The 14,229-nt window shown below is 40.8% G+C and overlaps 1 protein-coding gene across 7 annotated transcripts in view; it reads left to right on the plus strand.

Annotated features, from left to right (window-relative positions):
- The window catches only part of RGS12 (regulator of G protein signaling 12), an 86,376-nt gene that overhangs the window by 17,249 nt on the left and 54,898 nt on the right, over nt 1-14,229 (plus strand). For 5 of the 7 annotated variants that reach the window (XM_081207592.1, XM_081207591.1, XM_081207590.1 and 2 more), the window contains one exon: nt 5,132-5,248. In XM_081207592.1, the coding sequence (XP_081063718.1) occupies nt 5,132-5,248 (117 nt within the window). Of the gene's footprint in view, nt 1-5,131; nt 5,249-6,544; nt 7,040-12,481; nt 12,660-14,229 lie in introns of those variants that run through there. The other 2 variants (XM_081207593.1, XM_081207594.1) reach the window with 2 other exon arrangements.

A 14,229-nucleotide genomic window follows, 5' to 3' on the forward strand; every position in this document is an offset into this window, starting at 1 on the left:
GTTTAAGGCACCAGTTGAACTACGGTTACAGGCAGCCACTGGAGAAAGTGTGAGGCAGTGGCTTTACATCTACCTAGCAGTAACCGGCACCAGTTTTCATCCAAAAGCAAACAGATGTAGCTCCTGAACTGAGGAACAGGCTGCATGACTTATGTGTTGGAATAATGGCAGCAAAACTACAACCAAAGAAGTCAAGGGAGCAAGATGCAGGATACAAGACTGTTGGTGTTGTATAGAGAGTCTTCAGTAGCCAGACAGTGGATCTAAAGCAAATGCAAGACCAGAAAACTGCAGCGATCCTGGAGGGCAAAGTGTTTATTCAGAGAACATACTGGCTGCTTTTGGAAATGCCACAGTTAAATGAAAGGGTACAGGAATAGCTTACAGCACAGCTGGGTGTAATTAAGAAGTTCTCCCGTTCGGCATCTGCATTACAAGCACCCTCCAGCAAAGATAATGTTTTCAAACTATATCTAGATATTTTTGAGGGGCTTTGATAATTTCCCAACACTCAGTGTATCTGCTTGGTTCCATCTGTGACCTCAAAGATCCAAGGATCCAGGAAAATATAGGCAATGCTACCAAATCTTAAGGCTACTTTTTAAAGGCTGGAGGCTGATAGAGTTGTTATCAAAGTGTGGAAACCCAAACGCTACCTAAGTCAATGACATGGTAATCAGAGAGTAAAAAAATAACTGTATAGTCATAGCAAAACAAAGCTAAGGGGCACCATTTCCGTTGCTTGCAATTCAGGATTCCCTCATCTTTACCCCTACCCAACAAAAGGCCAAATCAGCTAGAAATAAACTATTCATGATCCTGGGTAAGTGCAGGTGACAGTAGACAAATAGCCTTCAGAAGTCCACATGTTTATTTACCCATGGAGATGCTGCTCCCGCAAACTCCTTTTTGGAATAAAGTCTGCAAGTGTTCTAGTGGAAAAACGAGTGTTATTAAGTGCACACATCAAAGCAGATGACATGATAATCGCATCAGCTGCCAAAGAACATGCTGCCATTCTAAAGCAAGCATTGGGCAGAGCTAATCAGAAAGGAGGAAAACTCAACAAGAAACAGTACAATGCCTGAATCACAATGTCAAATATATGGAGTTAACCCAAGTGAAAGCAAGACAGAAGGCATCTGCTTACAGAAGATTCTCAGTACTAATCAGTAACTAGCATAAACTAAATAAGTTTAGCCTAACAGCACAACCGCTGAAAAATAATGTCATCTGCCAATGGGGACCAAAATATGAAGGCTCAAGCAAAACCTTACCACAGCTCCAAATGACAACACAGCTGATATTATGACCTGGCAGAGCAGCTTGAAGTATAGACACATCTAAGGATGGCCTAGGTGCATGTCACTTCCAGAAGAGAGAATCCATAAAGCCTGTTCATCGCTGCCATCTCTATTGCATCAGCTGAAAACAGTCGCAGGAGACTCATTCAAGAGGTTCATAATTTAATAGAACCACTTTCTCCATTCAGGTCCTGTGAGGTCGAGATCTCCTGCAATGATTTTGCAGTTTTTTTGCAGATAAAATCACTCAAATTCAGAAAGAGGTTGAATCTACCATGGTAGCAGAGCTATGCTGGGTGAGTGCCCATGCTCTGTCTGGTCAAGTTGTATGGGACCGATTTCAGCTTGTTACCTCTGAAGAAGTGGTCAGGCTGCTTGGATGAGTGTAACCAACCACCTGTTTGCTTGATCCTTGCCCATCCTGGCAAGCGAGCCAGGCTTGGCTTGGCAAAGGGCTCCATCAGTTAGTGAATGCTTCCCTCTGTGAGGGAGTCTTCCCAGAACCGCTTAAAGAAGCAGTTGTTTTGAAAACTATATTTGGAACAGCCATTGTGGCCAGTTATCTCCCAGTCTCAATTTTTCCATTCTTGGGCAAGGTGATGAAGCGGATGGTCGCTGAACAACTCCAACCATGTCTGGATGATGCCCAAACATGACTTCCCAAACTTGTCTTGTTGGTAACTCCTGCCCACTTACCTGGTGAGGATTCTGCAGGGCACTTTGCATCACCTGCTACATCCCTAGGAGTTGAGTTGAGGAGAACAGGGTAAGGAATATCCTGGTTATCTAAGAGACTACTTTGCTTTCCATTTCTAGCCTTTCCCTCACTCTTACTCATTACATTTTATATCCTGTCCTTCCCCCAAGGTGGCATATGTGGTTCTCTCCTCCCTATTTGATTCTCACAACAGCCCCTTGAGGTAGGCTATGATGAATCAAAGTATGGCAACCATACACGTTGGGAGAAAGGAGGGGCTTGTGTGGGCTAAAGCCTTTGAAGTTCGCTTATTAAAAAGACAAAAAGGCCTGGGAACCACAGATCTAAGCCCAGGGCTGTGTGGTGCATTTGACATGTGACTGTTGCTAAAAGCAGCAGCCCCACATCTCTTCCTTCCCTCATAACAGTTAGCAAACCAAAATGTATGAGGTGACATCATCATTATGTTGTGAATTTGCCATTCCTATAAATGGTGGTCAGTGAGGTAGCATGGAAGCTACACTGTGGTGATGTCATGTTATGGGCAAAATAAAAAAATTCCTTCCAGTAGCACCTTAAAGACCAACTAAGTTAGTTCTTGGTATGAGCTTTCGTGTGCATGCACACTTCTTCAGATACACATGCTTCAGTGTATCTGAAGAAGTGTGCATGCACACGAAAGCTCATACCAAGAACTAACTTAGTTGGTCTTTAAGGTGCTACTGGAAGGAATTTTTTTATTTTGACTATGGCAGACCAACACGGCTACCTATCTGTAACTGGAATCATGTTATGGGGTTTGCCTTAAGCAGGAATGAGGAGAAGATGACACAAGGGCACTGCTTTCAACAGTGGCCTTTTATCAGCTATAATATGGTGTCCTGGCTAGTGTACTTTGCTCATTTATGAAAGTAAATTTGCAAATAGCGGACGCGTTAGTTCACTTCCCATTATCTCCCAGACACACATGAAGAATGTATTTATGAGTATTCATAAAAGAAGTAGGAACCATGCTACTCAAAGGGGGCTTACACCCTGGTATATGTGTATAAGATTGCAACAGAGGTTGAGTCCCTATTTATAGTAAGAAGTAAATGGAGAAAACCACCCTTGAGAATGGCTAGTAGATTCTCCCACAAAAGCAAAAGTCTACTGTTTCGTGTGCAGAACTTTCTGCAACCAGCCCTGCCTCAAATACAGCTTTAGCTTCTACTGGATTTGATTATTGGCATCCCATGGAAAATTGAAAAACCATATGAACTCTATGCTAACATGCTTAACTAGAAAGCATAGTCAAATGCTCACATTAGCTGGTAATTTTTTTTTTATTTTTTTTTTGTGAACCTGCATGCAAACAAGAAACAGATTCACAATTGCATTGCTGGAAGTGTATCCAAAGGATGTTTGCCTTAGTCTAGTCAATGAACTCTTTCACTTCCATCTGTGCAAACTTACCCTGTGGAAAAAGAAAGTTTCAGCCACCAATATATGTATCAAATAATATTACAGGAGAAAATTTGGACAGGTTTTCCAAATGTGGAAACAATTTTCAGGTTGTTCGTGTGTTTAACAATTACAAACTGTACTGATGAAAGATTATTTTCTAGACTAAGAAGGATATAGCATGATCTATGGTCAACAATGTCCCAAGATCATAGCTGTCAACCTTCCCTTTTTTTGTGGGAAATTCCCTTATTCCAGCGCCATTTCCCGCTGCTTCCCGCTGCTATCCTGGATTGTTAGATATCCCGTAGACTGTCCCCAGGACAGGTGAGGCTGCTGATCCCTTATTTTCGACGGTGCTGATCCCTTATTTTCAAATCTGAAAGTTGACAGCTATGCCCAAGATTGGTTGTGTGATCTAAGCATTCTCTGCACAGAAAATGATAAACTGCGACTCACTGATTTTAATGATATAATTGATAAGTTGGCATCTAAAAATGCTCAAAAGAAACTATTGCATATAGTGTGATGTTATAGCTAAGATTCCCCTATGAATGTTCTGTGTGAATGTCTTCATTAATTCCATACTTTTCTAAACTTACTAAAGTTTATAAATTTAGAAACAATATTTTCATGAATGCTCAAATTTCAGCAATGTTCTGCTTCCATTGAGTAGATAAAGGAGAGGATGGGGTTTTGTTTCTCAGGAGCAGATGCTATTAAATTCAGGCCTCCCAATGTCTCCTGGCCCAGGCCTCCAGTTGCGTTAATCCAGGCCTGTCCAGAGGAGTGTAAGAAAACAAAGATACAAAAGGGTGATTCAGAAGACAGTTGAAGATGGTGTCTGGTGTCTAACATTGTGGTTTATTAAAGGGAATAAGGATTGAATTATAGTTGATGTTCTCTGATCAGGGAAAGTATCTCCTGGGCTATGAGATGAGGTCAAGGTTGCTTCCGCCTAATACTGTTCTCTGCAGTGCAACTATGTCACCTATGTAAACAGAACTGCACTAGAAGGATAGGGATGAAGGCAGATGGGTGGTAGAGCATCTTTATTTTAACCTGCAGTATTAATGCTTCCTGCCACTTATCCTCAGTTTGTGCACTTTTCTATGTATATCGGATTATTCACTGGTCTCTTTTTTATTCGGTTTCACTTGCTAGCTAAAGTAAAATTTGTTCAAGATCTATTTCATTGATTAGAATTTAAAAAGCAAGCATGTTACCACAAGCATCTGTGTAGCATATCTAGGCGGTAAAATAAATAATAGTATATCATTGTTTAGTTGCTAATCTGCACATAGTCCCACAAATGACTATTGTTAAGCCTGCTTTTTTAAACTACCGTATTTTTCGCTCTATAAGACACACCAGACCATAAGACGCACCTAGTTTTTGGAGGAGGAAAACAAGGAAAAAAATATTCTGAATCTCAGAAGCCAGAACAGCAAAAGGGATCGCTGCGCAGCGAAAGCAGCGATCCCTCTTGCTGTTCTGGCTTCTGGGATAGTTGCGCAGCCTGCATTCACTCCGTAAGACGCACACACATTTCCCTTACTTTTTAGGAAGGAAAAAGTGAGTCTTATAGAGCAAAAAATACGGTAAATACTAAGTGCCATCAACGGGGATAATAAAGTCAAACAAATTTTGCTGTATCAGGAATGAATATATTTCTTGGCTTATTTAGTGTACAAAGTTTGGACCTACTTCTGGTTTAGGACAGCTTCCGCAGCGCTCTTCTGCTCGAAGATCATTTGGACGGACAAAGAGATTCAGCGTTACTCGCTCACTTGATGATCTTGAGGTAATTTTATTACACTAAGCTTCCACTGTTTCCTGTGAAGAGAGAGTGTACAGGCATTGATAAGCTGCTTAAACAGTACTCTAAGGAAAGTAGATATGTTCTCAAACGAGAGTAAATTAACGTGTTGCTTTTCTCTGTTCTGGTTGACAAATCACTTTAAACCACTGTTAAGCTTGACTGTGATTTAAAAATGAATGTGCCATGTCCTGGGGGGTCACGTCACCCCTCCCTGCTCCCACTGCTGATGCTGCCAGGAGTTGAGCCCTGCTTTGGCTTAGCGTTGCGTTTGGACCCAGACTCGGGAATTACCGTATTTTTTGCTCTATAAGACTCACTTTTTCCCTCCTAAAAAGTAAGGGGAAATGTGTGTGCGTCTTATGGAGCGAATGGAGGCTACGCAGCTATCCCAGAAGCCAGAACAGCAAGAGGGATTGCTGCTTTCACTACGCAGCGATCCCTCTTGCTGTTCTGGCTTCCGAGATTCAGAATATTTTTTTTCTTGTTTTCCTCCTCCAAAAACTAGGTGCGTCTTGTAGTCTGGTGCGTCTTATAGAGCGAAAAATACGGTATATCTCTCCAAAGAAGCCATGAGCTATAACCATATTTTGTTCTTGCCTTACTGGTTATGGCTTGTTTGGGGAAGGCAAACCATGGAAGTCTGGTTCAGACATAATCCTAAGGCTGAACCCTCAGAAACAAGAATAGGGGAGGAGTGAAGGGGCTGCAGTTTTCTTCCTCTGCATCAGTACACTGCACATTCACCTTTAAACCATAATTAAGCTTCATTATGGTTTCAAGTGGCACGCAAATGAGGCCATTTAATGCATGCATGCTAAATATTCTTATAATGCTGAACATGTGGAATTTGTGTTGTAAATTTGCCTAGGTTCTTGGTTTGATGCCTTGTAACTAAATCCCTGCTTTCATGACAATGCCTAGCCTTCATCATTGTGTGTGTGTATGTGTAAGCGGGGAGAGTCTCTACTAGTCTTCAAAAAGTGAACACTGAATAGAATGTAGCTCAAAAAGCGTGATTTTCAAAATGTAGCAAGCTTTTAAAAGAATGAACAATTCATTACTGGGGTGGCAATATCCTATATATTTTTTATATAGTATATTCAGAAGTAGTCATTTTTAGCGACGCAAATGACTTTTTTGTGGTTGGAGTTTGACTAATGCTATGACATAATAGACGTATCCCTAGTACTTCATAGGCTTGCGAGTTAAAATAAATGGGTGTGGTACTGAAATGTATGAGAATCCTGTTGCACAAGGAAAAAGAATTCTGTAACCTTCTTTTGCTTAGTCAAAGGAGCAAGGAACAGACAAGTCGGATGAAGCAAATAGCATAATAGGCTTGCATGTGATTGCAATCTTGAACATGCAGCTACATGCTGAGAAACAGAGAAAATGGGAACAAGCTGTATAAAGTTGCTGTTTGATTTTAGAGCTAGTTTAAAGTTTTTCTATACAGTTCACACTGAACCTATGAACCACTAGTATGCAGTCTCTGTGGAGGGTTCATTGTTATGCAAAGACAGTCACAGCAACAATTTAAAGCCTTGAGTGCAAGCTGTTTTTTTCTTTTTCTTTTGATGGGTAGATACACAAACTGGTGCTTAGTCTGGGTGGGTCTCCACTGCGAAGGAAGGAAGAAGAGGCACCTTAGTTTCATTTGTTTTACTGGACAGGAGAAGTAAGCATGTGTGTTCGTAGGAAACTTTCCTTAACATGAGAGAGAAGTCCCTTAGGGACAACTTGTACATGGAGGAACTTTGCAACTTTAGTCACGTAAGTATGCTTCATTTATCTAATAGTGTATATGGAACTCAAGAAAGTGACTTAAAGGACAGCCTTCAGTTGCAAGGTCTTCCATATAGTTCCTGTAAAAGTCTACATTCTCTCCAGTTGATTTCCCCCCTCTATTAATGTTAACTGATAATTTTTATATTTAATTCTTTTATTGTGTAAGTCAGCAGTAAAGTGGTTTTCCAGTAGGTACTTATGCAACACTGTGCACTGTCATTTTTCTAAGAATAATTAAATGCATTAAACAATGGCAGCTCCTCATGTATAAAAATAATTTGACTGCATGGTTTGATGGTTCTGTGTATGTTTATTTGGTAGACCTACCCGTTAGGGGTTTTCATGACTCAGATAAAGTCTGAGACGGGGATGTTTCAGTTTTTAAAAATGTTTAATGTTTCTTAAATGAAACACAGAGAAGTATTCTAAAGGCTCTGTGTCATTAAAAAAGGAAGGGGAACAATATGCCCTGGCTATATTGTTAATGGCATACATTCCAGTAACACACACACACACACACACACACACACAACTCACTGGTAGGCATATCTATCTTCAACAGGTTGTTAAAAGAGACCTTACGTATTTTTGTGGCTATTTCTTGGCTATCCTTATTCTTACTGGTAAAGAAAATAAAACAAGCACATTTTTAATACGCAAAAAAATTGTCTTCTAAAAAATCCTTTGTGGCTACAAACTTATGAGTAGAATTGGACTCGCTTCAGTGCTAGCATGCATTGGATAGCATATTTTTTATTGGTATTGTAAGTTTCAACCATATCCTGAAAAACATGTTCAGTTTTCTTAAGAGTGACATTTGAATGCTTTGATACAGTTTTTTCTTCGAAGTAGATTCTCTAGGGAGAATATATTTTTGCTATACGATCTCATAGTTTTAAAAGGATTATTATTAAGAGTGAAACTTAATTGAAACTTTAATAGCTTAATCATTGAAGGATTAGTCAATCTATTAGTTAAATTTGAATATTTATACAGCATTCTTCCCATTCCCATATACCGTATATAACACTAACGTATTTGGTGTGTTTCATATTTTCACTAACTTCTGTTGCTTCCTGCTGGGAGCTGCTGCTAACACAAGATATACGGCCTTCATAAATGGAGGTTCCATCCCTAACTGTCCTAGTTAAGAAATTCCTTGATTAAACAGATCTGGCTATTCATACTTAAGAACTGCCTTGCTGGAAGAGAACATGAGTTCCTATAATTTAGTGTCCTGAACAGCAGACAGTCCAGTATTCCTTCTGAGAAACCCACAGGTTTTGAACTCCAACCCTGTCCCCTAGCACCTGCTATGCTCTGCCGGTGTGTTTTTCTTCATGGGCTGAATTTGTGAGTGGAGTGGAGAGACAATGTGGCCTTGAAGGAGTAGAGCAGCAGCTGCCCTCTCCCTCTTTACGCTTCCCAGTAAAAAGCTTGTGAGAAGTGCAGAAGCCGGAGCCATTTGCACCAACATCCACCTCCCCTTGACAGAGCACATCCCTGGCATACCGGAGGTCCCTGCTTTGATCCTTTGCATCTCTAGTGAAAAGGATTGTCTGGCCAGTAATGAAAAAGACCTCTCTCTCTTCCTGAGATCCTTAGAGAGCCAGCCGCTGCCAGTAAGAGTAGACTAAATGGAGAAATAGTTTGGCCTGGTATAGTCAGCGCTGTCTTTAGTATATGCGCTGCCGGGGTGCAAAGATCCCCCCAGCACTGCCAATTAGTTTAGCCCCCAAATTAACTTTTATTATGCTTATGTCAGACACCACGCTTAAGCCTGATCTCTTGCTTAGGAAAGAAGGAAGGAAAAAGAAACAAACTTTTTTATTTGCTCATTTATTTACAATACACTTATACTTAAGTATACAACAGCACCACACTTAAACTTACAAGTATTGTTTAGCACGTAACATGTGGATGGTGTTTTAATTACTGCATTGATATTGCTCTGATTCATTAACACATTTTATGTATATGTGTGTGTGTGTTAGTAAAAATTTACCATTAAAAAAAAAAAAGTATTGTTTAGGCACCTCCTTAGGAGAAACATCAGTCATGTCAAAGGTGCCGCTCACCCCGCTGCCGCATAGCAGCTTAATGCAATATGTAACGTAATATTTTGATGTAAGAGTTACTTTCGTGTGCACGGTGCTGTTGTGAATGACAAGCGCCGCCGTTGTGAATGATAAGCACCACCGCTGGCACGGCGCATCTTTGGTAAATGATCGCACAAAGTCGAAAGTCCTTTAGTGAAACAGTAGGTGTACATTTCGATAATACCTAGGTATATATGTATTTTGTTTTTCTAGCTTGATCAAAATTATGTATTATTTCATGACAGTTAGATAGTTAAGAGCTTAAGCGGCTTCAGCAGCGGGCACCAGGTGCCCCCCAGAATTTGGCACCCGGGTGCCCCACACCACTTGCACCCCCGGGTAAAGACGGACCTAGGTATAGTGCAGCTTGCTACATGAGTGAGCCTCTTCCCTTCCCAGCACAGCAGCCGCTGGGATCAGCCAGGGTGACTTGCATGCTGAACATCTGACTCAGATGTTCAGCATGAGAACCACCCTGGACACCAAGTAATGAGCCTTATCAGTGTCAATTGGTCTGAAGGGGATGGGGTTGTGTCAGTGAATCATGTGCTGAACACAAACTAGGCAGAGGAACTTTGCACGCAGAGAAGGGAAAGGAGGGGGAGAAAGTTGCAGCTCAGCACAGCTCAGGCTGATTGAGGCTAAACATTGGGAAGACCTTTCTGAGCTGTTCAACAGGAGAATGGTTTCCCTCGGGAGGTGGTGGGCTCTCCTTCATTGGAGGTTTCTAAATCAGAGGTTGGATGGCCATCTGTCACGGATGCTTTAGCTGAGATTCCTGCATTGCAGGGGGTTGGACTAGATGATCCTTGGGGTCTCTTCAAACTCTACAATTCTATGATTCTAGCACCCAAATTGGGTTCAGAGCTTTGACAACTGAAAAGAGGATCAAGGCAAAATATTTTAATCTTGAGGCCGCTTATTACATTACTTCATTTATTGTTTTAGTTATTTAATGCTGCTGGAACAAATAATATGCAGTGCAGAAAGCAAACTTATTTGCTTCCCTGGGAAGGGGGGTCTTTTGAGACAGAAACCCATTGATAGAACTGTCTTTGATTCTTTGTGAAAAACATTGAAAATTATATTTGCTTGTAACATAACCGGGGGGGGGGGTGTGTTTTTGTTTTCACATCTGCCAATAATTGCCCCAAACCAGTATCTATCTACCTCTTTCCTGGAGTTGTTGAGTCTCCATTTCAGGGGGGGGGGGACCCCTCGCCTTAGAGGGTACCAGGAGTATGCTTAAAGGTAAAGGGGCCCCTGACCATTAGGTCCAGTCATGACCGACTCTAGGGTTGCGGCGCTCATCTCGCTTTACTGGCCGAGGGAGGTGGTGTACAGCTTCCGGGTCATGTGGCCAGCATGACTAAGCCGCTTCTGGCAAACCAGAGCAGCACACAGAAACGCCGTTTACCTTCCCACCGGAGCGGGACCTATTCATCTACTTGCACTTTGACGTGCTTTCGAACTGCTAGGTTGGCAGGAGCAGGGACCGAGCAACGGGAGCTCACCCCGTCACAGGGATTCGAACCACCAACCTTCTGATCTGCAAGTCCTAGGCTCTGTGGTTTAACCCACAGCGCCATGCTTACTTAGACGTAAATCCCATTGCATTAATGAAGCAAGGCAGTTCCTGTTTAGGTAATCCAGCATCTGGTCTGTCCCTGCCCATTGCCACATTACCCTCAAGGTGTAATCCTAAAAACTCATTTTTTAAAAAAAGAAATTAAAATTCAGAGTGCTCAGGTTGTCTGTGGGAAGATAGCGCTCACAAGGGTCACATTGTGGGACCCCAAAGCTACTCTGACACCTTGAGTAAGCTTTGCCTGGTTCAACTTATGTGCCTGGCTTGTGTATGGATCTTCAAGATGTTCCTTTGAAGGAAAAATTTAAAGTCACTCTCACCTATATCCTCTGTACATAGAGGATTTACTACTTGCTTGTTCCTCCTCTTACTTTGAACATGACTGAAGAAAGCTTTTAGAATTTTATTTTTAACCTCTCTTGCAAGCCTGAGTTCATTCTGAGCTTTGGCCCGCCTGACCTTCTCCCTACAACTATTGGCTACTCATATATACTCTTCCTTTGTGATTTCCCGTTCTCCAAACGCATTCTTGCCGACCACTGTGAGGTGCAACCCATGTCTTGCCAGAAGTCCTTCCTCAAGGAAGCGGAAACTATGGTCTAAGAAGCCAAATCCTTCCTGACAACACCGCCTGCGCAGTCAGTGGTTTACTTCCAGTATTTTCCTCTCTCTTCCAACAGAAAGGAGAGATTTAAAAACACCTGTGTCTCAAGGCCCTTCAGCCTCCTGGCCAGAGTCTCATATGTCAAAGGCTGTGTTTGGCAGTATTGTTTGTACCCACATGAATCAAAAAGAAGGGGTTGGTGTCAGTGGACTTGATAAGATTTGGCAACTTCTCTGTCACATTGTGAATCTTTGCAGCTGGAAGACAGCACACCTCCCAGGACATCCTGTTACTTCTGCACACTGCTGCCTCTAAAGATAACTAAAGAAAAAACAGTATTATATAAGGAGAGTGGGGATGCTTGAGACATGCCTATCCCACCTTTGAGCAATGGAGTCTTTGATGGACAGGCAGTATTGGTAGACAGGCAGGGGTTGTGCAAACCTTCATGACAAATACATACTCTGCTGTGTCACATTTATTATACTTTATCTCAAACATTAAATCTAGTTCTGTCCCCAGTTTGTTGTTTTACACAGAAGAGCAGTCTTCAACTTTTGCTATTAGTTTTGGTAAAGGGTCCCGGATAATAGACTATTGCATTCCTGTATAATTTTGCACCACCTGTTTTTAAGGAGCATTTAATACGACATACGCATACACACTGATTTTCGATAATCCTGATATATTACCTTTTTCCAGTAGTGGAAGGGACAAAGACTTCAAAGCTGCTCCCCAAACCAATTATTCAGCTACCCAGCAGGTATCTGAGATTCAGCAAACCTTGCTATCTTTGCAGCTATGAGGACTGGAAACCTCTTTTTAAAAATATAAATCTGAGATGCTCTGGAAGCTGAATTCTATACCTACTGCCACACCTTGCCCATTTTTGCACTCTTGCAGCCATGGCAGATGCACAGACCTAACTATAGTGTTCTTCTGCAAACGCACCATTTCAGACTGAATAAAGTGTGTCATGTTATTTGCTACAGACAGGATTTGTTAAATACCACAGCCCCAATTCTCCAAACTATCCTTGTTCTGTGAGATAGCCGAGATACAATCTGATCCATGATGAACTGGAGCGTTCTGCGGTGGCTGGTTGCTATTGGTAACATAAAGGGAGTAAAATAGAACATGTGAAATGCCTTTAAACTTTGTAGGCATTTTGCACAGGCAGTGCGGAGTATTGGATGGTGCACTTAAGCTCTTGAGAACCTATTTTATTTAAGAAATGCTCCCCCATCTAAAGTAAAGATGAATTTAGGAAAGGTGCTTCTGGCAAAAATAACTGCTTTTTCTTACGATGAACAGGTAAGCAATATGATTGCTTGTCACAAGGGACTGTCTTGCATTGGAGATTAGAGACCAGAATTATAGATTATTATTATTCCATATTAAGACTTTTGAAACTTATAGCTGAAATTGTATTTTGTGAAAAAATAATTTTAAAAAACAAATGTTGATTATGGGAGTTATGTGAAAGAAACTACATAGCAGCAGTTTTACAAGTTTTTTTGTTTTACTCATCAAATTTTAGTGTGTAAATATTAACTTTATCAGAGATGTTTCAAGATGAAAAGCAAATTTGACAATCATCTATAAATGGTACAGATTGCTTATGTCTTCTTGTCTGTTTGCAGTAAACCACACAAATGCATTTCTGTTTTGGAGGAAAAACCTTTTATTTTTTTAAATTTGAGTTGAATTTTTTTGACACCAGTGTCTCGTAATAATTTTTCTAACATGGCAAGAAAAGGACTATCATCTTTGTCTTCTTCTTGCTTTATTGTTTTTATGCAAGTAGACAATTTTAGAAGTGGAAAGAAAATAATTTTAAAAATCATTCTGAAGTAAAGGAATGTTATTAAATTGTGATGAATCAGCTTCCTGCACAACAGAAATTATGATTTATTACAGTTACTTTGTTACTTTTTGGTGTTTTAAAAATAACCTGCTTCAATTTCCTCTGTAAGAAATGTCTGATATATATCTGTCCTTTTCTTTAAAAAAAAAATCAAAGTAAAATGAATGAGTGATAACTGGGGCAGGAACCGGGAATGAAAATATGCAGAAAGTAAAATACATCTTTTTAAGGCATTCATTTCATAATAGTAATACTTATATTTTTATGTTTAGGTAGTGTTTTTAAAATAATATTTATTTTCATACTTACGTCCAGAGAGGTTGTGTGTCATTTGAATTTTTAAATTTAAATGAAAATATTGAATATGCATAATCTCTGTGTTTGCAAAAATATAATTTGCAAAATAGAAACATTGACCAGAAACCAGGAAGACACGAGAGAGGGTGCTTCACGGAAGGGAGCCCCTTAATCTGCCAGGAGAGCTTTCAGAGGGTGAGGGGCTGTTGCCAGATGGGGAGAGTTGAAAAGTCCCAGTACAGAACATCACATGAAACACTCTAGATCTCAGCAGCAGAACAGGCGTATCTGCTGTGTGATAACAGCAATCATTTATATACCATTCAGGTTGTTTCTCATATGCGTTGTTGTTGTAGGCATGACACTTTACAATCTAAAAATTAGACACAAAGAGTACAACAGGGGAAAGGATATCAGGGTAAATGGGAAGAATATGCAATTACTTCAGCTGCACCTACTGAGGTTTAGTTACAGTAGGGTTAGGGTCTGAGGGTTGTCCCACAGGCTTCATGAAAAACATGAGTTTTGAGGAGGGACTTGAAGTAAAGAAAGAAGCTAGTCTCTGAAACTTTCTGGGAAGCAATTTCAGGCAGAAGGGGCAGCAATGGAGAAAGCAGCTGTCGTTGCAGGGAGTAGGAAACCTTCTGATGGTTGGTGAGGGTGTTTAAAAAGTGAAAGACACAGGTAGGTGTGTGCCAGGATACAAGAGGAAGGAGATGG

The sequence above is a fragment of the Podarcis bocagei genome (assembly GCF_964188305.1).
Source record: "Podarcis bocagei genome assembly, chromosome: 9".
Taxonomy (NCBI): Eukaryota; Metazoa; Chordata; class Lepidosauria; order Squamata; family Lacertidae; genus Podarcis; species Podarcis bocagei.